This window comes from Curcuma longa, chromosome 6 (assembly GCF_044706935.1).
Source record: "Curcuma longa cultivar G26 ecotype Majalengka, Jawa Barat chromosome 6, ITB_CL_G26_1.1, whole genome shotgun sequence".
NCBI classification, from domain to species: domain Eukaryota; kingdom Viridiplantae; phylum Streptophyta; class Magnoliopsida; order Zingiberales; family Zingiberaceae; genus Curcuma; species Curcuma longa.
In genome coordinates, this window is record NC_133866.1 from 4,236,658 (window position 1) to 4,259,926 (window position 23,269).

General features: G+C 35.9%; 2 protein-coding genes and 1 non-coding gene across 3 annotated transcripts; 2 read left to right on the forward strand and 1 right to left on the reverse strand.

Annotated features, from left to right (window-relative positions):
* Positions 1-185: 185 nt before the first annotated feature.
* LOC141831253 (dynamin-related protein 5A-like) lies at positions 186-14,487 on the forward strand. The gene is made up of 16 exons (XM_074718663.1): positions 186-512; positions 1,769-1,832; positions 1,917-2,021; positions 2,387-2,488; positions 2,997-3,047; positions 3,145-3,206; positions 3,402-3,492; positions 4,117-4,181; positions 7,118-7,312; positions 7,408-7,527; positions 8,076-8,146; positions 9,819-10,044; positions 11,455-11,505; positions 12,854-13,082; positions 13,299-13,438; positions 14,120-14,487. Exons 1-16 carry the CDS (start codon positions 384-386, stop codon positions 14,246-14,248), a joined length of 1,830 nt encoding a protein of 609 aa, XP_074574764.1. The 5' UTR covers positions 186-383; the 3' UTR covers positions 14,249-14,487.
* Positions 14,488-15,739: 1,252 nt separating this feature from the next.
* Positions 15,740-15,811, reverse strand: TRNAW-CCA (transfer RNA tryptophan (anticodon CCA)). Its single transcript has one exon. It is a non-coding gene; the product is annotated as a tRNA-Trp (tRNA).
* Positions 15,812-18,036: 2,225 nt separating this feature from the next.
* Positions 18,037-21,271, forward strand: LOC141830330 (protein NDL1-like). Its single transcript, XM_074717775.1, has 11 exons — positions 18,037-18,180; positions 18,898-18,997; positions 19,342-19,439; positions 19,568-19,656; positions 19,756-19,816; positions 19,893-19,979; positions 20,078-20,155; positions 20,238-20,297; positions 20,421-20,476; positions 20,591-20,726; positions 20,838-21,271. Exons 1-11 carry the CDS (start codon positions 18,115-18,117, stop codon positions 21,057-21,059), a joined length of 1,053 nt encoding a protein of 350 aa, XP_074573876.1. The 5' UTR covers positions 18,037-18,114; the 3' UTR covers positions 21,060-21,271.
* The last annotated feature ends 1,998 nt before the right edge of the window (positions 21,272-23,269 follow it).

Genomic DNA, 23,269 nt, shown 5'->3' on the forward strand with positions numbered 1-23,269 from the left:
CAACCTCCTGTGCCGCCACGTGTTCAAAAATTTTCAAACCGCGTCGAGTTAGACCGGCGCGCCGAACCTGACAATCCAACGGTCCACAGCAAGTTGACGCCGCTTCCTTGGACGGCTCGGATCCTCCATACCGAGTCCAAGTTATTACCACCCGACGGTGACGGAGTCACGCAGACGTCAAAAGCTCGAACGCCCTTCTCTGCTACTCGGAACGAGGCGTCCGAAGCTTGTGCGAGAAGACTCCTCCCCTCTCTCCTTGCTCATCCCCCGGATCCGATCTCTGTGTTTGCGGACGGTCGGGGTTGGGATCTCGGTGTGATCCGTGTGGCCTTCGATCTCTCGGCGTTTTCTTCTGCTTGGGAGGAGTCGGATCCGGTGGCGGTATGGAGAGCTTGATTTCGCTGGTGAATAAGCTCCAGAGGGCTTGCACGGCTCTAGGTGACCACGGGGAGGATAACGCCCTCCCGACACTGTGGGACTCGCTTCCGACGATCGCCGTCGTCGGTGGACAGGTGAGCTCTACACACATCCCGGATCCCGCTTTCCTTAGGATCGTGGCCTTGTGCTGCTCATTGAATGTGAAATCAGTTTTCGTACTGTATGAGCTCTGAGATTGGACCTTCGCGGTGGGTGACTGGGATGTGAGCTAGATTTGAGCGGAAAGATCTCGCCTTTTTGCCCGTCTTAGTTGTTCTGCTGATGTAGATCGTTGAAGGCTTCTTTGAAATCAACGTAAAAAATATGCTGTGGCAAAATTTAAATTCTGGATTTTCAACTTTAGACCAATTCTTATATGAAATTATAGCTCAAAACACCCAAAAAAATGTGAAGTTTCAGAGATCTATAGCCAATCATTATTAAAATAGCAAATTAAAGGATGAATAATAGTATTATACCGACAGAAAACTGCAACCCGGTGTTAGGCTACCATTACCAGGAGAAAAAGGAAAGAAGGATAAATGGATATCTCTCCCTTTCGTAAAAAGTCAGGATCGTTTTGTTCTTGGATCACTAACTGAACCTTTGCTTGTGGACACTATTGAGAAAACTTCAAACCTCAAAGTGTCACTAATAATCAACTGGGGTAGCCGATCATTACATATGTATTTATGGACATCATATAATCACTTAGGTGCTTTTGACTGAATATCTTTAATAGAAATAAACTAGAATAAAATGGAATATCTTTGGATCAACTCACTCATAAAGCAGACTCTAGATGGGTCAGACCAACTTGGTAAATTCTCGAGTTAATTTTTAATGCCATTGTCTGGTAGCACATTCTTTCACCGTTGGACTTTGAACATTGTTCCTTTTGGACATGATCAGAGTTCCTTTAGCTACTTCATTTTTAGTAATTCTATTTTGGCAAATCTATCATGGTTCTGTTAGTTCATTTCAAGTATCTGTGTTTCAGGATTCTGTTTTATGTGTTAGTTCATATTTATTTTGTGAAGTTCTCCACTTTCTCTTTTTAGTCTCCTGTAATAATTCTGCTTAGTTCTTTCTCTGACCATTCAGGATGTGATAATTGATCTTTGTTTTTGGTTTTAGTTTCTTATTATCTGCATTGTAATGTAGTCGCTGTGCATCTTTCACCAATGTTCTTCTTTACTTAACACTGAAGTGTTTGTACTTTTCTTGCATGACATTATGGTGTATTATATTAAATATCTGGAGTTTAAGTGCTTCATTCCACACTGAAGTTCTATTTTTTTATTATTTTATTTTGGTTTATTGTATTTTTCTGATTTAGTTGTGTTAATAGAGTTCTGGAAAGTCTTCAGTACTGGAAAGCATAGTTGGGAAGGACTTCCTACCAAGGGGTTCAGGTAAAAACTGACTCCAGCTTTATTTTTCTGCAAATTGTCTTGGTGATTTTAACTCTGTTGCCTTTCGCTGTCAAAAACTTGAAGGAATTGTTACGAGACGTCCCCTTGTTCTCCAGCTGCATAAGATTGATGGTGATAGAGAATATGCAGAGTTCATGCATCTTCCGAGAAAGAGGTTCACTGATTTTGGTAATCTCATCTGTTGATGGTGTTGATTTTAGCACATTGGGTAACATAGATGATCTTTATATGTAATGCTAAGACTCTCTAATATTATTGGTTCCTTGGTTCTTCTTAATCTTTGTAAATGCTAAATACTTGTAGTAAGACAATCTAAGTTATAAGACAATGTTGTGCTGGTTTATGATGTTGTTGAAGTCTCAAACAGAGCAAGCTTTTCAATGACTTGTTAGTCCCTTATTCAATTTGTATAAATGTACACCAATTATATTTGGTATATTTTGCATGCTTGCAATGTATTTGATGCATCACATCTACATCTTCTATAAAATTCTTATTACCTTAAGGTTCATATCTTATTCATTTTAATGCAGCTCTTGTTAGGAAGGAGATCCAAGATGAAACTGATAGAGAAACTGGTCGCACCAAGCAAATCTCTCCTGTTCCAATATATCTGAGTATTTATTCGCCTAATGGTGAGATTGTGATGCTAGAGCTAGAAAAGTTTATGATTTTTGATGGATTTTATGAAGTTTATTGAAACGGCATCAGTAAACCCATAACTTAATGTTTGCTAAGACACTTCTATAAGACAACTGTTTTTATGTGCCAACTAAGTTGGCTGATTCATTTCTTACTATATCAACCTTTTGCATTATTTGTTAATTTTAATTCTCCAGTTTAGCTTAATAAAAGTGCCTTTAATATTTGACCATGTCCCACTGAAAACTAAACTAATTCTCATACTTGTGGATAAAAGGACACGGTTAGCTCAGATCTAAAGTCTAAACTCTAAGCTAGGAAGCTAAGGTTGATTTGCCTAATTGTTTCCTTTATTGGTGTTATGTTGTTGACCTTTTCTTGTTTAGTTATGTTTCTTTGTCATGCGGTATACATTTTTCTACTGTATATTTTGCATTAGCAATTGAATAAGAATTCGGAGGTTACCTTTTACTTTGATGCTAATCCTCTGAAGTTTTGCAGTCGTGAATCTGACACTTATAGATCTTCCTGGACTCACAAAGGTGGCTGTCGGTAATTTTCTTTCCATGTTTTTTAAATGTTATGTTTCCTTTATGTAGTAAAATTGCATTTCATATTTAAGTGCAACCTGACTGTTTTTTTTTTGCAGAGGGTCAACCTGAAAGTATTGTGGCTGATATCGAGAATATGGTTCGGTCATACATTGAAAAGGTTAAACATCTTTGATTTTTATTCCAGAATTATATATTCCACTTCAAATTCATGTTTATTTTTCTTTTTATTATTCTATATTTTCTTTCTTTGAACATGCATTTTATATGTTTGTGTTTCCTGAGCTATGATCTGGTTGTACCAAGATTCCTTATGCTGTGATCATAGCCTGACTCTTTTTCGATTGATATACAGCCAAATTGTATAATTCTTGCCATTTCGCCAGCTAATCAGGATCTTGCCACATCTGATGCAATCAAAATCTCTCGTGATGTAGACCCCAAGGGTGAGTCTTTATGATTGCTCAAGTAGTTTTAATGACACCTTGTTTGCATATTCATTTCTGATATTATTATATCAATTTCATTCTTGAATGGTCACTAAATTGTATATATTTGAAAAGAGTTATACATTAGCTATATATGATCAATAAAGTCAGTTATGATGATGTAAATGAGCTTTCACAATATCTCAGCAGTCATGAATTGATGAACGAGACAATAATTTGAAAATTTTCAAGTAGTTTGAAGAAAATTATTGTTAGAAAATTGGCGTGACTTTTATATGTCCTTGTGTGCCAGTGCATTTTCTTTTTTGATGTATCTATGTGCATGTGAAGAATGATTCTAAATCTTCCAGTGCAAGATATATGTTAAATTTAAAGGGGGGATTATTTTCCATGGTAACAAATCTGCTATGTCCTGAGATGCATTTCATGATTTATACTGCGTGGATATGTTAGGTATAATAAGGTCAGGTATACTATTCCAGCATTTGTATTCTTGTGCAAATGCCTCTGCAAGCGTTTTGAAGTTGAAAATATGTACGGGATGATCATCCCTTTGATTAAGGATGTAAAGGGTCCTGATTTGATTTTTTTTTTTTCCTTTTGCTCTCAATTGTGTTGTAGGTGAGAGGACATTTGGTGTGCTCACGAAGATTGATCTTATGGACAAGGGTACTGATGCTGTCGATGTAAGTTGATTTAACTTGAAATATCTGCTTAGTTTTTCAACTTTAACTATTAAAAATGGCATCAATTGTCTTGTTCTCTTTCAGTTTTAGGAAATATTTGCTCTATGATACTAAGGTAATTGTTTTAGTCAGGGATTAAAATTTCGAGCCGTATCGCGCGATATAGACGAAATTTTTCATTCCACCGATGGACCGGCACCGGCACCGGCACCGTGGTTCCGGCCGGGAAACGTCGTCGGAGGCGTCGCCCGGGCGTGGCGACGCCACCGGAGGCGCCGCGCGGGCCCGGCGATTCCGATTTTTGGGTTTTTTTTTAATTTTTTAACTTAGGGTTTAAAGTTTTAATTCCTAGCTATAGTTCGGGATAATTTAAATAGACTTTAATAAAATCTATAAAATTAGCTTATTATTTTTAAATATTTAGATTAAATTTTTTATTTTAGTTAATATATTTTATATTTTAAAAATATCGAAACTATACCGGTACGATACGATATATACCGAAATTGTATCATTCTGGTCCAGGATCGAAACATCGGCACGGCTCGATATTTTAAACCTTGGTTTTAGTAACTATTTGATGATGTTGATTATTGTATTCTATTTCATGAAGGTCTCCTGCATATTGGAAAACTTTGCCTTCCGTTATGATTCTGCTCAGCAATGGTTATATGCCTATCTATTATAGTCTATATCGTTTGGTTTTGACACAAATCTTCAGAGTTCACTGATTTGGATCTCATGGAGTAGGAAGAAGACAAGAGTTTAGTCCTTATCATCAAAAAGATAACATGGAAATGAAATGCTAACGAAATTTAGTTTGATTTTTGTTAGGATATATAGCTGATATATAATTTAATCTCACATCCGCAATAATAATGGGAGATTTCTGGAGGAAAAGGACCAATAGGCAACATCATCAGCCTGTATTTTTCCAACTATAAAAAGGAGTAGGTAGATACAGCAGCTAAAAAACAACATAATTTTTATTTGTTTATTATATTTTTTAAACAACATATATCTGAAATGTGTTGCATATATGGTGATTGTTCTTCCACCAGCTATTGTAAAACTGAAATTTACTTAATAGATAGTTGATGGTGAGGCAGTTTTGCTTCTTGCCATTGCTGTATGGTTGCTCTTTTGATCAATGTATGGCCATGGTCCTCTTGTAGGTTGCATTAACTAAAGCTTAGTAGCAACCTCTGCTGTCGTATGAATTATTGGGAAAGCCTTGCAGCCCTTGCTTGTGATCTTGGATTGTTGAGATGTCAATCTGCTCTGTTGAAGGTGCTAAAGTCCTCTGGATGGGGCTATTGAAAGGTTTGATACCCATAATTGATGGCAGTGGGAGATCATGCAAAGTGCGTTAACCTGGATTCGTTTCATCGTTTTTCAGTTTAGGTCACCAACTTATAATCAGCACAAGGTGATCAAGCTGACTTGCAAGCCGCTATCTGATTCATTGGTAGCAAGCCCCAGTCAATATTCAGTTCATGTTAATAGTTGTCATGAAAGACGGTTGTATTCACTATATTTCAATGGACTAATAAGTAAGGTTATAGATTCACTATAGGCTAACTATTTAACATATAGATCCTATTAGTGTAGCTATGTATTAGGCATTCAGAAAATTATGGCATCTGAATAGAATTAGTAAGAAAAGAGACAGTTGGTTTCTGATTACCTTAATTAATGTACAGCTTGTAAATAGATTACTCTTCTTTTGAAGTCAGGCTTACTATTGCCATGTTGATCCTTTTGCTGCAACTATGTATCAACTATCAAGCATTCATAAAATAATGGTGTTAGGAAAAAATTAGTTGCAAAAGAGGGTGTTGGTTTTTAATTATCTTAATGCACTGTTTGTAAAAGGATTACCCCTTTGTTTAAGGCAGTAAGCTTTCACTGCTTTGACTCACAATTTAGGATATTACATCAAGCAAGGTTTAAAATCTCATTCCAATCTGGGGCTCTAGTTCCTGACCAAATTGTTTCAATTTATGCTGACAAATAGTGTTGGTCACCCTGATGAAGAGGAGGGGAAAGAAGAAGAGGAGACGAGGAAGCTTACATGGAGTAAGATACGTCACTGATGTTGGAGAAACATGAATTACAAAACATGATCTAGCATTAGAGAAGTGTGTCATGAAACACGAGTTGATGTTGGACGAGGAGGAAGCTAGGGTTTGGCGGTGGAGCCAATGTGGAGCTTCTTGTGTCACGACTTCTAGCATGTTGGAGTCAACACAGAGCATCATTGGTGATGAAGGAACAATTCAGAGCATTTCATATGAGCTCTGGATTAGGAGCTTGACACTGCAAACTATTTGGAGAAGTTGAAGTTTCTTGTAGAAGACACTGAGAAAGTAAGCATCTTGCAGCAACATTGTGAAGATAGACATTAGGTTATGCTCGTTGTATTGAGGATTTCTTAGCTTCTTGTATGTAGGTTGGCATACAACAAATTTTTTGCATACAACAAATTTTTTTGCATGTGCCAACAAGCACGTCTCAAGATTTTAATCATTGCTACCAAGTACTATATCTATCCTAGGGATCATTTCTATCATTTGGTGCCTTTTCCAGCATCCATTTCTTCCTCTTCTTTTCCTTTTTGTCATGACGAAGGTGGTCTACTGTTGGTCTCTTGTTTGTATTTAATGTGAAGTATTTCTTTCATTGGTGGCTACAATGCTGTGTACTCTTATTAGACGCAGTCTTATAATTAAGTCATACATTCTTCCTTGCAAAAATTCAGTATAATTCACTTCAAGATGGCTGCCAATATTTATGATTCATTTTTTTTATAGTAATATGTAGTTCTGTGCAACATCTCTTTCTGCATCTCTGAAATTTGCTTGATTTGTATTTTCTTAAACATGACAATGTTTTTTTTTCTCATTCTACATTCGTTTCACAATAACTTTTTTTAGATGTTGGAAGGAAAAGCATATAGACTACAGTACCCTTGGATTGGTGTTGTTAATCGTTCCCAAGCTGATATTAACAAGAATGTGGACATGATTGCTGCTAGGCGGAGAGAAAGGGAGTATTTTTCTAGTACACCCGAATACAAGCATCTAGCTCACAGGATGGGCTCAGAGTATTTAGGGAAGGTCATGTCAAAGGTATAACAAGTTTTTTTGGAAATTATTAGCAATTGCTTCCAGCTTTGAGTTAGTAGTTTTTGCCAAGTAATATGAATAGTTTCATAATTTTGCAGCATTTGGAACAAGTAATTAAATCTCGAATCCCTGGCATTCAATCTCTCATAAATAAGAGTATTGCTGAAATTGAAAGTGAATTAAGTCGTCTCGGAAAACCCATTGCTGCAGATGCTGGAGTAAGTTCATTGTTATACCACCATTTACTGACTGATTCATGAAACTGTCTCCTTTTCTTATACTAATTGTTGTTACGAAATTCAATAGAGAGTAGCCATTTTTTCATCAATTGCCTATATGCTGGGCATGTAGCGCACTTTAAAATTTGGTTTACTTAAAAGTATGTTACATTGGTTGTCGTTTAATATTTTTTGAGCATTTCTGGAAGCTGATATTAGAGATTTGATTCATCCATTATCGTTTATTTTGTGATGAGGGATCCTTTTTTCCTTTTTGATAAAATAGTTTTAATGTTTTTAAACAGCAATGATCAAATTATGCCTTTTTGTCTAGTTTTTAAGTTCTGATAAAACAGCCAAATTTAGCACTAATAATATAGTTTCTCATGGTTTCTTGGATCAAAGACATTTACTATTTAGTCCGAGACTAACACGTCAACTTTGTCTCTTCCATGGAATTTAGACTGGAGATATGACAGATATTTATTAGCTGCATTACTTTACCATTCATTTATTGCCCAAATCATTGAGTTTTTTCATCTGTGCAGGGCAAGTTATATTCAATTATGGAAATTTGTCGTATTTTTGACCAAATATACAAGGAACATCTTGATGGAGTGTAAGAAATTCTTACTTTACAACCATATTCATTTTTGTATATTGTAATTTGTATAATCTGCTTAATTCATGGTTTATGGTTATGTAGATTGATACTTTTGAAATCTAGTTTTTGACATGGATGTTTCTACATAAGTTTCATAGTGAAGTCTAGCACAACGTTGTATAAGAGTTTTGGTTGTATGAGCGCTGAAAATTTTTCAGTTGTGTATTTTCTTCTAGTTATCTGTTGCCAGAATTCTGGAGTGGTATCTGTCGGCATTAAATCATTTATGTATAGGAGTTAGATACAGCAAATAAGTGCTTTATTTCATTGCAAATTCTGGTTCTATCATCAAGGCACTGACTTAAAAGATGTTAAGATTATGGGCCCCAGTGAACTTCCATCTATAGTATCAAACATGTCTGCAGAAGAGGATACATTGTCATAAATTCCTGTTCCTTGGTAATCTTACTGGCTCTCTTTGAAGTTGCAACTAATATACCTTGTAGGATTCTTTAACTTCCATGATTAATTCATATCTGGAGCAGTGGTCACTGTCACTAAATGGTATTATTAGTCATATTTATGTGTGGGCATGGTTCAGGTTGTCCATTTGATGGGAAAACCAAACCAAACTGATTTTTTGTTGTTTGAAAAGTTCAACCCAAGACCAAAGCTAAACCAAAAGGGTTTGGATTCAAACTAAACCGAAAATTTCAGTTTGATTTTTGTTGACTCTAAAATAAAATAAAATGCTAATAATAGACTGCAAAGGTATTAGAGATTTATGGTTACTTGGGTTACTTTTAGGATATTAAGATTATTGAGGGTTGGATGGATCATGGGTTAGTTGGACTGATATTATTAGGGGCTAGCTAGTTGGGGTATTAGTATTAAATGGCCAGGGTTAGTTTGTTACTATTGAAGTATGACATATTTTATACTTGCACAACTATTATTGTTTTGATTTTATCAGTTTTATCTGCATGTAAACCAATATTGAACTGAATCTGATAAAATTGCCCTACAATAAACCAAACTAAATTTTTTTGGTTTGGTTTGGTTTATCAGTTTTTGGCTAGACATGCTCACCCCTAGTCATATTCTTTTGTCTTCTTTATCAGTGATTCAACCAGGACCCTAGACTTTCTTATCACTCGGCCCTATGTATAGGAGATCCCTGGTTGTAAACACAGAAGAAAGACAGGAGAAAAGCTGGATTGAGATAGTTGACTCACAAACAGTCGTGTGGTCAGGACAGCTGGAAATTATTTGTCAAGAGGGATATTGTTCATTGATTGACTCCTTTTCATGTTCACTTAAATTAGGGCATAATGAATTGTTTGTTATTAACTTTACTATATTATTATTTTGTTTTAAAAAATTGAAAATGAATAGCCAGAAGCTACAATGCCGGATGCAAAGATTCTAGGATTAACACAGCTTGTGACACCTTCTTTTAAGATGTATATTGATTGATATACAGATTAATTAACTTTACTTTGCTAGAAGGAACAAACTAGTACTATGATGAACCTTTGCCTAATGATAGAACAGATGGTCTAAGTTTTTAGGTAATATAATGCTACAGAGGGATGATTCTCTGTTCTCATAGCTTTTGTTTTTCACTTTTACTATATTATTACATGATATCCTTTTATTTATTTTAAAAATATGCTACTCTTTGCAGGAGACCTGGTGGTGAGAAAGTTTACAATGTTTTTGATGCTCAACTTCCAGCAGCTCTAAAACGTTTACAATTTGACAAACAACTATCAATGGAGAATGTCAGAAAACTCATCACTGAAGCTGATGGGTATCAGCCTCACTTAATTGCTCCTGAGCAAGGATATCGTCGTCTTATCGAATCTTCTTTGGTTTCTATTAGAGGTCCTGCTGAGGCAGCTGTTGATGCGGTAAATATGCATCTAATCCATGGTTTCCAATCTTATTCTTCTTTCTACTATTTGAAGGTTATTTATTTTTTGTGTGATCATTCTTTTACTATACCCTTCAAGTTAGTATATTTATTAACAAGTCTTATTTTATTTACAATTTAGTACTCAACACTTCTCTCTAGCTAGTTCAAAAATATTATTAAAGTCCCACCTTGTTGCAAATATACTCAATTCTAACAATTCTAAGATCTCTAAGAAACTTGGTGAGCAAATCTGCTAAGTACTTGGTGAAATGACAATTTCATTAGATTACATCTTTTCATAGATGAAATGACGATTATTCTCAATATATTTTGTTTCCTATTGAAGATAGGATGGAAGCAATGACTTGAAAGTATTTTGTTGACTCACTCGAACCATTACCTAGCTTAGTCATTGATTGTTTGAGCCGTATAAGCTAATATGCAAGAGGAGTCATGGTTCGGGAACCATACCTTTGCACTCAATCTAGCTATAACAGTTTGCTTTTACTGTTCCAAGATATCAGTTGCCTTTAAGAAGAACACTATATGATGATATGAATCTTTATTTGTGGGAAAGCTTGCTCAATTTGCATTTTGTACATCCTACTAATGCAACATTAAAATCGAACCATTAAATCCCAGAAATTGGAATAAAGTTGGAGCAAAGATATAAATATCTCATAAAGAAAAAAAAAAACTTCATCCAGAGGAAAAACTCTCTTAGTGAGAAAGATCTCATATAGAGAATAAAAAGGGCAGCCCGGTGCACGAGGCTCCCGCCTTGCGGGGTCGGGGAAAGGATCCATTGTACGTAGCCTTACCTTGCCTTTGGCAAGAGGCTGTTTCCAGGATTTGAACCCGTGACCTTTAGATCACAAGGCAGCAACCTTACCGTTGCGCCAAGGCTCCCCTTCATCTCACATAGAGAATAAAAGAGAAATTTGGTAATTAAATAACTATCCTCATCCATGGGATCCTAATCCCTTTACACTGTTGCTGAGTACCTTCAACAGATATTTTTTGATAACCACAATATCATGCTTGTTTATAATCTACCTAGAGATGTGGAAAGACAGCTTGAGTGGAGAGGGATGACAGTATGTATGTTGCATGTACAGGAAAATAAAACATCTGTTTTGTTTGTTGACTAGCTACCAATGACTGGGTAAACATATCAGTTCATACTATCATCTGTCTGAGGTCATTTAGTTAACTTACTTAGCTTCTTGTCTTAAATCACTTTCCTTTTCTGTCATTATGTCCTTTGTCATTTTCTGCCATTTGATGAACTGTTGATTGTTTTGTAAGATTGGATGCTCTTTTTGTTCCATCTGCTGTTGTACTTGCAAATATTTAGCCTAGCCTTGCAATTCTTTCATGCGTTATCTCTGCTGCATGTTTCCAGGTTCATGCCATACTGAAGGAGTTGGTTCACAAAGCTATGAGTGAGACTCCGGTAGGTTCTACTTGGTTGGTCTTTCTGTTTATGATTTCTTTTGCATGATATATCCGCTGCTTCTTGTTTCTTCTTTATCCATGTTCTCAATTTGCTGTTTTGGATGCAACATATTAGTGGAAGGAAAATATGAAATCGGTACTAACAAAGACGTGATGTGTATTGTTGCTTTTGTTTGAGTTAAGAGTTAATTGATTAATAAAAATAGGAGACAAAATTCAGAAGGAAATGAAGAAAATGTACTACAGTTATTATCCGGCACTAGATGCTGCTAGAAGTATTAAAAGTTAATAGTTATAGGTGTAATGGATTTTTTTCACACCATGTTGTAGGCCTCTAACGATTGCTCGAATAAAATATTATTGTCATGTCACCTAACCTGGAACCAGAGCCTATTATTTTCTATGGTTAGGATTTCAAGTAGTAAACCCTTATCGGGAGGCCATGGATTTTGATATGGCCACAGCCTTCTCTCATGCATGCCAACTTCTTCCTTCAGATACAAATCATCAACGTCCACCTCATCTCCAGTCTCTAGCACCACCCATCCACTTTGCCTTTGTTGCTGCCTGCATGCTCCAGCTGATGCACCAGAACAACTAGTTGTTGTCCTTGTTTTCACTCTGTTTCCTGACAGAGCTTCTCATCGGATTTGCTTGTGTCTCCACCTTCCAAGAATTGTGTGCAAGATTTGCATCTACTAGATTGAATCTTCCTCTGATTCTTCTGCTTGTAGCCAACTCGATTTAGTAAAGCTCTTCCCACACCATTTTGAACAGTAACCATGATCCTTGTCTCCTTGGCACTCACATCATTAATGTCCTTCAACCAGTCATGACCAACACCAGATGGTCCTCCCTCTAATGCTAAGAAAGCTGTAAACTCTAGGTCCTCTCATTCACCTCCATGTCCTTCACTATCATTGAATACAACAAATTTGCCTACAGCACTCATCCCTCACATCCAAATATTGCCAAAATGAAGAGATCAATGCCTTCAAGTTTTCCTCAATCTTCAACCACATGTACTACTCATAGTACATTCCACTGATAGTGCGAGACACTAATGCATAACAATCAAGTCAGACCAATCAGTATCATGTTCTGCACTTGAACTCTATCTTAATTGTGTACTGTTAAGTAGCAGTTGGATTGGCCGTTACTGTTGGCATATTAAGTTTCAGAAACATCTAATGTTGTATCTTAATTTTACTTCAATGAGTTTGAATAATAGACTGAAGCAATTTAATTTTTTTGTTTTAAATTGATTAACTACTGAATAAATATGGCCTGAATAGATAAATTCCTTACAGGAAGCAAACTAATATGGCCTTCCATGATTTTTGCAGGAGCTGAAGCAATTCCCTACTTTGCGAGTAGAAGTTAGCAATGCTGCATTTGAATCATTGGAAAGAATGAGGGAAGAAAGCCGAAAAGCAACTCTTAAGCTAGTTGATATGGAGTGCAGTTATCTTACAGTAGATTTCTTCCGTAAGTTACCTCAGGATGTTGAGAAAGGAGGAAACCCAACACTTTCTATATTTGACAGATACAATGACACCTATCTCAGGCGCATAGGTGAGTTGTCATTCGTAAATGGCTCTGAAAGTTTGTATTTACTCATTTGAATTTCAAATTGATGTGTTATATCAGTTAATATATTATTGGATTTGAAATCTAATCTTTAATATGGCCGAACAGTCATTTCTTGTTCACAAAATCCTACTAATTTACTTTAAGGCAATTCCAGATTTTACAAATATAGTGGATGACTTTCACTGTTGGACATTACAGGAACAACTGTCCTGTCATATGTGAACATGGTATTGGCAACCTTGCGCAACTCCATTCCAAAATCTATTGTTTATTGCCAAGTCCGTGAGGCAAAGCGCTCCTTGCTTGATCATTTCTTCACCGAGCTGGGAACAAAAGAGGTGAAATCATGCACTTATCTACTAGGTTGAATTAAGTAGTTGCTGCTGTTAACTATTTCAGCTTCTTCATTCATGCACATTTATCCACACCCTGGTCTGAATTAGTGGATTAATTATTGCAAAACGAGTGAAATCATGGGAGCAATTGTCAATGCTTAATTAACAATATAAGTCAAATCAAGGGATTTTGGAAGAGCTCCCCATTGTCCACAAATATAAGATGTTGCAGTATATCAAATATTATTCTGATGAATGCATCAGGAAAGTTGGCGAGGATAGTGAAAACTAGTGCCGAGCTTATTGTGTAATGTTGATCTTAGGGAGGTAACAATTCTTCCATGGTGTGCATTATCGATCTAACCCATCAGAAACAATGCCAAACTCAAGAGCACGCTTTGATGAAAAATCTGTTCTTGATTTTGATATCTATTCTGGTTAGCCATCCGATCCGGCTAATGCATGTCATAGCTACTTAGACTTCTCAAGATAAATACTTTACACTTTGATGTCCTATTTTCATTTCCGTTTTGCTGCTGCTCAAGAGTCAAATCTCGACGAAACTGTTGTGAAATCCTGATATGATAGGATGTGTTGGGATGACGGATTTTATGGAAACTGATATGATAGGATGTGTTAAATTATATACATGTTAAAAAATTCCAAATGTTCATTTTTGTGCAGGCTAAGCAGTTGGGGAAAATGCTGGATGAAGACCCAGCGATCATGGAGCGTCGTTCGGCCCTGGCAAAGAGACTCGAGCTCTACAGAAACGCCCAAGCCGAGATCGATGCAGTAGCTTGGGCCAAGTAGAGAGCAGTGTGGGACTGTACTCACTTTGTACAACTCCAAAGCAATTCATTCATTCTGAGTGAGAGGTGTGTCCCATTTCATACATTCTGCAATCAGTGTTCTTATCCTTTCTTTTTTTTTTCGTTTGAAATTAAGTATACCATGGTAGAAAATTACATGAACTTGTTGCGAATTATAGACTGCGATTGTAAATTCTAAAACTTATATAGCAGAAATGCCTACTTTGAAGTTCTATGACATGATATTCTTTGTTTTACTAAAAAAAATTTTTGGCCACCAATTTGACTTGGATTTGCATGATGAAACAAAGAATCAAGAACCTCTTGGTGAGAGTTCATGGAAGAGTGGGTCGAATGAACTATGTAAGTGGACCTTGTTGGACTTAGCGAGGTTAGACAACTCGATTCAAATGAATTGGTGTTAGTCGAACTTGTCAAATTGAGGGAGTAGAATATAGATCACCTTGCTAACTAACTAATAGGTCATTTAGATGCCTCCATGGCATAGTTGAGTCGGTCATCATATATTAAAATTTAAAATTGCCACAGTAAATAAGGATCAAATTCTGATGAAGTTGTGTAAGCGTTCGAGTTCGATGTATGATCTTATGCCGTAATAGGTCATTCAGACTGCAATATGTGCATGATAATGGAATGTTTTGTTATTATTGGTCTATTGAAGTTAAATGGAAAGAGTGTCTTTTATTTTTGGAATATGATGTCCTATTTTAATTTCTTTTTATCAAAAAGCATCTCTATAATTATCTAATTATTTTTTATTATATTACTTTCATTATTATTATTTTATTATATTTTCGGTTTAAATTTTGAATTTGAAGATGTATTATAATAATTATGAAATTATAACAATTATAATTTTGATTAGTAAATAAGTTTTGAGTGTTCATAATTTTTATTTTGGATTAAATCATGAGATATATAATATATCAAATTAAAATTCATTTAAGTTATTTGTTATCGGAGATAATTCATAATGGTTTGATTTTAAATTTAAAAAATATTAATTAAAAGCTTTTAGCAGGCATTGAAGAATTTAGTCCTCTTTATTTATAATACAATTAATTGATTCAGAATTTTAGTGGGATAATGAGAATGGTATTAAAGGATAATTATATCATTTTATTTGGGAAGAGATGTTTTTTGATTAAAAAAAATCATAAGTGGGATGTTTCGATGATTTGAAAAAAAAAGAGCTTCTTTACTTTTGCGTAGGTTAAATTGAAGTATTTTAATTATGTTTTATAATTCATTTTAGATATAATTTGATTTCACTTAAAATAATGTAATCTACAAAAAAAAATTATGAGTGAATGTAATTTTATGTACAGATTGGTAAAATGATACTAATATTTGAGTTCTTGTTTTATTTTTTCAAAATTTAATTTAAGGTCGACTTTTCGAACTGTTAAAATGTAGTGTATTATTCCTGTTTATATATAATTTTAAAATAAAAATAAACAGGAATTAAAACTGAACCCGACGTGAATCGAACACGCAACCTTCTGATCTGGAGTCAGACGCGCTACCATTGCGCCACGGATCCTGGAATAATGATAAACTTCTAAACTTAATTTTCTTAAAATAAATCTTATCTCTAAAATAATAAAAGAGAGAAATTATTTGTTGAAGAGAGGGAAAATCAACATCATCTCATTAAGGCAATAAAATGGCAATGCTTTTATTCAAGATCTTCACTTATTACTTTTCATGGATCTAATTTTGATTAGCATCATGAACTCAAAGAAAGTATAAAAATTTCCTAAAAGAGTGGATGACGCCCTTGGGTACTTCTTGAAGACGTGGAGCTAGGGTTGAAGTCAACTAGGATGGTAAATAAGTCAAGCCGAGTCAAATTTTATAATATTCAAATTTGTTTGATAAGGTAAATTAGTTAAATCTAAAATGAACCAAACAGTTAATGATTGTTCATGTTTGATTTAATTTCTTTTTATGAGTTTGAGTTTGATTCAAGTTTGCTTAGAGGTTAACTTGGTTTGCTTAGATGTTATCAAGTTCTCAATTCAAGCTTGTTTGAAATTTTTATATTTTGAATTTATTTGATTAGTTATTGAGTTTAATAATACAACCTATTTATTCATTTTATTTTTTTTTATTATTTAGCATATTGATAAGAGTTGTACAAACATTAAGAGTTAAACACATATGTGTTCAAGCTTCTTATTTAGTTTAACGAATTGTTCAAATTTATTCATTTAATTGATTTTGTGTGTATGTGAATTAACGAACATAAATAAGGTTATTTAAACTTCATGCCCTGCAACAAGTGGATTGGTACATGTAGCACAGCTTGAACAAGAAGTTCTGTGATCATATGTTACAAGGTCCATAATGTTGCTAGTTATGTTCCAGGCTTCATCGATGTTGGTCAATCGATTGGACGACTGGCCGAAGACGCATAAGGATCTATTGCTCGACGATGGAGTGTCACCGAGTGAAGAAATGAAAGGGCTCGTCGAGGATGCCTTGAAGAAATAGGGGAGGGAGGGAGGAGGTGGGAAAGCTATTTGTGGATGTCCAAAGGGAAAAGGAAGAAATAGAGGAGGAACAAGAGGGAGCTGATTCGGTAGTTCAAGGGGAAGTTCTCCTTGATCGAAATATTGATAGTGCTTGAACGAGCTGGAGATGATTCTTAACAGGTGTGTCTGGTTCACGAAGTCGCCGATAAGTAGTTCATAAGCCTCTTATAGTCTTAGATTTTATGTTTTGATCATTGTTAGTTTGTATCGATTGGCATGGCATACTCATAACCTTACGATATTGATATTTGAAAATGAATAGAATTTTATCAAATTCATTTTTATATTCAATATGAAAATTTTCATACTCAATTTTTTAATTATTTAATTGAATAAAAAAAATTCTTTTATATCCTCCATCATTAAAATCGGACATCAAATTTCCTATCAAATTAAAAAAAAAAATGGATATCAAATTTTTTATCAAATTCGGAAAAAAAAAAATCATCCCTAATTATCACCTCTATCGAATTCACTCTTTATGGAAAAGCCAACAAGGCCTGGGACCCGACGTCATCAAAGGCCCTCTCATGAACCCGATCACTCCTCTCACGCGTGCCATGATACCTTCGTAGGCGGGCCCCACGCGGTTGTCTCTGCCTCCATCAGGTGCTCCACGTAATCTAACGGCGACAATCATGGGTCTCTGCCGGACCCACACCTCATCATGTGCCTTACGATTAGCGCTCTACCGAATCGGACGGCAACCGTTAAACGCCATCCTCGAAAAGGGCCCCGCAGCGAACCGCAAGAAGCCGAACGCCAGCTGTCAATGAAGAGATGATCAGAGATCTAGAGGCCGCGCCACGTGGCTTAAATGTTCCTGAGAAAATTTCATTTTTACCCATTATATTACAAAATATTATTTTTTTCCACTCCACGTGCTCTCCATACCGAGGATAATTTTAAATTAACCTTTAAAGTTTAATTCCTTTTTAAAATACTTTTTTTATTAATATTAAAATGTTTATGGGAATATTCTATAGGGTGTAAAAGATAATTTCCTCAATTTTCAAATGGCATTCATTTTCTCATACACCCCAGTAATTATTAAGAATGCGTTCTACACCCTGTAATCTTGTTCACGTTTTGCGTGGACGTAAATAAAATATTATAAGGGGGGTTTGTGAAATGTTGCGATGTTTTTGCTGTTACTGGCGGAGAAGGAAATAATGGCGCTGGGTATAAATGGGAAGAGGGCTCGTCCGTCGTCGCGGAGGAGAAGCGGCGGAAGGAGGAGAGGCGAGAGCTTGGGAAGGGGTCGAGGTTGAGGTAGGTCGGTGTCCTCTTCGCGGAGCCGAGTCGATCGATGGCGGAATCGTCGAGCGACTCGGTGTCGGTGGATGTGGAGAGGATTGCCTTCGGAGGAAGCGAGGTAAGGCCACCTCCCGATTTATCGACTGGCGTTTTCTTCTGTTGCCTGTGGTTTCAGTTCTTGAGTTTGTTGCTTTTGATTTTGATGATTTTCTTTGTTTTCCGTCCAATAAAGCTGATTCTTCTGATTCGTGCTATAGATTTCATGGTTGTCGTTGTTTTTTTTATCGCTTCCTTTACTTTGCAGTTCTTTCTGCGTTCTGACATTTCCAGTTCTGAGAAATGATTGTCATTCTATCCATTTCTTTGAATGCCAACGATTGCTTCCGTGGAACATTGCTTGAGAGTAAGGCAATGTCTTTTGTTGAGCTGTTAAGGGAAGCTTATCATTTGACGAGTTTGCATTCCGTTCGAATCAAATTGTAAGGCTGTTGACCTCTGAGGTGAACTAAAGGACAGTCCACACACACACCTTAGTCATTAATCTTCTTAATCAACTCCCATTTTCCCTCATTTTTTTGTCAGATTTCATTTAGTTTTTCCATCTTCTACTTTCATGTTTCAGATTCTTAAGATACTTTTCTTTTCTGCGCGTTTTGGTGTTTCCAGTAGAATTTTGGGTACGCCTTTGTTCAATTATAAGTGCAAAAAATGATCTTTTGTATGGATTTTCGGTTTGTCACTTTTTCCTTTGAAGACATCCCTTATTTATTTATTTATTTATGTGCTTTCTTGTCTTGTCTCTAAGAGTTCATTCTTCTTTAAAATTGGTCGACAGGAACATCTCATCAATACTAGCCACGGCGTTGTTTCTGTTTCTGTGTTTGGAGATCACGACAAACCTGCCCTTATCACCTATCCCGATGTGGCTTTAAATTGTAAGTGTGCAAGTTAACAAAAGTGGCTTATAGCTTCCACCAAAAGGTTACAGCTTTTGACCCAAACATTGAATTTCAGTAATATGGTTTATGCTTGTGAAATGTTTGTTTTCATGCCATCCAACATTTTCTGTAAACATTTAAATTAAAATTCTACACATGAACTTATTTAGGTCACTTTGTTGCATATGCGCTCTGATTGTTTTCTTGATATCAAATGTTAATCTTGCTATCAGTTTTTTCATTACAATCCTTACTGTTGGTATTAATAGAACCTCTCTTCTTGAAGCAAGACATGGATCTTTTTTTGTATATTTAAATTCATTTCTGTGACTTTTGCTTAGATGTGTCATGCTTCCAAGGATTATTCTTTTCTCCTGAAGCTGCTCCATTACTGTTTCACAATTTCTGCATCTATCATATCTGCCCTCCAGGTCATGAGGTTGGTAACTTGATGAAAGCCTTAATGTTATGCAAACTTCAGTTTCCACTTATCTTTTTCTTTTGGTTTCATCATTCTCTAGATATATCGATATATCATTGACTTTTTTGTTCCCTTTTGTACTTGAGATGGGAGCTGTTCCAATTTCTTCCAATGTGCCTATCCCTTCAGTTGATGATTTGGCAGATCAGGTTGCTGCTGTTCTTAACTATTTTGGGTAACAATTGAAAGGCCTGCTTGTTAAATCTATTCTAATGTGAATTTTTGTAGTACATACTAGCTTCAGTTTTCTAACCTCCCTATTCATGCTTTGTAGGTTAGGTTCAGTTATGTGCTTGGGAGTCTTGGCAGGGGCATACATACTTACCCTTTTTTCTGTATGTAACTTTGAAGTATTGCTTCCAAGTATTATTCGACTTGTGGTGTTTGACTCTCTAGATTCGTTCTCCACAGATTAAATATAAGGAACGCGTGTTAGGTCTGATAGTTGTATCTCCTCTCTGCAAAGCACCCTCTTGGACAGAGTGGCTCTGTAATAAGGTTAAATTGGTTAATTTATCATCAATAGTAGCTTTAAGACAAATTGGTATCTGAAACCTTATTTATCTTTAAGATGACGAGCCCAATTATGTAATCAGGTGCTATGTAATTTTCTCTACTTCTATGGGATGTGCGGCTTGATCAAAGACTGCTTGCTTCAGCGTTACTTTAGTAAGGTAGTTTTCGTCTACTCGGTTATGTCTGTTTTACTTAATGTCGATCTCATGCTAATAGTGATCATGTTTTCATCATTGGCAGGAAATCTGTGGTTTCACCACACAGTTCCCTGAGTCAGAGATAGCTAAGGCCTGCAAAAATGTGAGTTTTCATATTGTAATACCAGTAGGAATGCTTCAACAATTGGTACACATAAGAGATAATAAGAGGGAACTGTTTGTATGTGATGCTTAGTACTTGTCACTGATGTTTCTGAATTTGCAGTTGCTAGATCAGAGGCAGAGTACAAATGTGCGGCGTTATCTTCACTCCATTAATCGGTATTTCTCTACGACTTTGAGAGATGATCTATTTGCTTATAGAAATAACAAACTTTCGGACATGCATATCTTAGTTAATCATCATAACATTGTTTGAGAATTACATGTTAGCAGGAGATATGACATCACTAATGGATTGCAGCAGCTTATTTGCCGGACACTGGTATTTGTTGGCGAGAACTCTCCCTTCCACTGTGATGCACTTCACATGATGTCAAAACTAGACAGTAGACTCAGTGCCTTGGTTGAGGTATGATCTTTAAACAATTTACATTACGAAACTTTGTAACAGATTTAGTCGGGCTTATTCTCGCATCTTGTGCTTTTCCCTACTTTGGGTCCTTTGTGCTACCAAATGTAGGTTCAAGCATGTGGATCCATGGTCACTGAAGAGCAGCCCGATGCCATGACGATACCATTAGAGTATTTCTTCATGGGTTATGGTCTTTACCACCATAACCAATACACCGACAGTCCGCGCAGTCCACTTAGTCCGTGCTGTATCTCCCCGGAGCTGCTTTCGCCTGAAAGCTTAGGAGTAAAGCTAAAGCCCATCAAAACCAGGGTCTCAAATGAAGTCTGAAAGCAGCAAGGGTAGACAGTGGCCAGATGAAACTTGTGTCACAAACTCATCTCCTCCAGTTTTTTTTTTTATTCACTGAAACTCCATCTGGTGTAGGGTTGACATTCTTTGATTGTAGATAGAAAAGGATTGGTTTGGTTAGACGAGCTTTCTCGTATAGAAATCATGTTCTCTTCTGTAAGTGGCAATCAGTTGATGATGATATAACAATTGATGAGAGCAGTGGTCTCTGCAAACTATGAGAATGCATGCACATTCTGATTCATTTTTATGCAAAGGATCAAACGGTGGTGTCTTTTATCTGTCTTGCAGAAGGATTTTATTGCTTTGATTGCTGCTTTGATGATATTATTTAAAGTTGAGATAGATTGATATTGTACTTTTAATTAATTTTTGTTGCAAAAATTCCACAATGTTGGAGACCGGAGTTGCGAGAAAAATTTACTAAATTTAATTTATACAGAAGTTAAATTCATCCTTGATTTGATTTAAGTTGATAATTTTAGGTTGTCGACCTAGAAGGCTAGGTTGAGCTGTTGAGTTGTTCAAGCACGATTGGGACGTCACTAGATGAAACCGAGTGCTGCGAGGTCTATGCAACTTGAGTGGGAAATTGAGAGTGGAGTCGGGACACTAAGTGCTCAGTGGGTGCTGCGAGGTCTGTGCAGCCTAAGTTGGAAGTTGAGAGTGGAGTCGGGACGCTGAGTGCTCTCAAGCAGTATATCAAGTCGGGACACCGAGTGCTCCCGAGTGGATGCCGAGTGTCTCCATGTGAATGTTGTCGAGCGTCGACTCAGGAAATCAAATCGTCCGATTGCTATCAAACAAGCCTGACTGCTAAATTGCATGAGCCTGAGTGGGTCGCTGAGTACTGAGTCGGGAAAGCGACACCAAGTCGGGAAGTGAGATGTTGAGGCTTGTGTTTGACATAGTTTCTTTAAAATAAATTTGTCCTAGCCTTCATTGGGTTTTGAGGTTATGATGGACGTCTGTTTTCTAAGATATAACGGCAGACCATGATCACTACTAAGCACGGGTCAATTGCAGTGAACTAAATTTGTACCCGAATGTTATCACGGATAGATCCGTCAAGTGGAGTGCACGACAAAGAGAAGATGAGGGAATGAAGGTGGATGGATTTGCATATGTTTTTCGTTGTGTGTCTTTGAGGTTGTAGCCTCCTTATACAGAAGCTCAGACCTTTGACAGTGATAACTGGTCAAATAAAAGTCATTACTCGTCCGATTTTGAAATGTTAGTCGTCGACCATCATTGATTGGTCGTTTCACTCGGCGGTTACGAATTCTCCATTAATCGGATTAATTCATCTGTTATGCACTTAAGTAATTTATAAAAGAAGAATTTATGTGGTAAAAATTAGTTGGCTCACTTTGGCAAACTTTGTAATCAAAATTTGATGCACATATGTCATGTTCACAAATGAATTAACTTGATTTAGTACAATTTGAACTCCAAATTTGCACCTCTTGCACACCCACATGTAAGAGAAAAAATTTTCCCATGCATATGTTCATAATATATGCTTGTGATATATTATAAACCAACTATAAAATCATATAACTCTTAATGTGAAACTAAACACCTATTCATATGGAAGACCGTTCTTCTATCCATCTATTTTCCATTCATATTTACAATAATTTTTCTGTATTTTTAGATTGACATCAAATGATCAAACCCGATAGTCTTTTAATCATTTTTTTAAATTAAAAATAATATATATATATATATATATATATATATATATATATAATATATATATATATATATATATAGTATATAAAAGAATTTTATGACCAACTGCAGTTTCTCAATTTACCTTTACATATATGATTGTAGGTCTATTTGTAGCATCAGATTTTATCTTTTTTACTTAAAAAAAATGAATGTCTAATTTTTTTTATTTTAAAATTTTTGTTATTGTTAATACTGTAATTTAATTGTAATTAACCATAAGTCAAAAAAAAAAAAATTCTACCGACACGCACAATTATACACTGTGCGTTACAGGATGAATTTCAAATATATATATATTATCATATTTTTTTTTTTTATCTTTATCTTGAAGAATACTGCAATTGATTGCTTGCCACTGGAGCAAGAAACATCTCATTTGATTCCTCGTACCTCTTCTCTTCTGAACAATTCAGTTTTTGGATGATTGAAAAATAATAAAGATAAACTGCTCG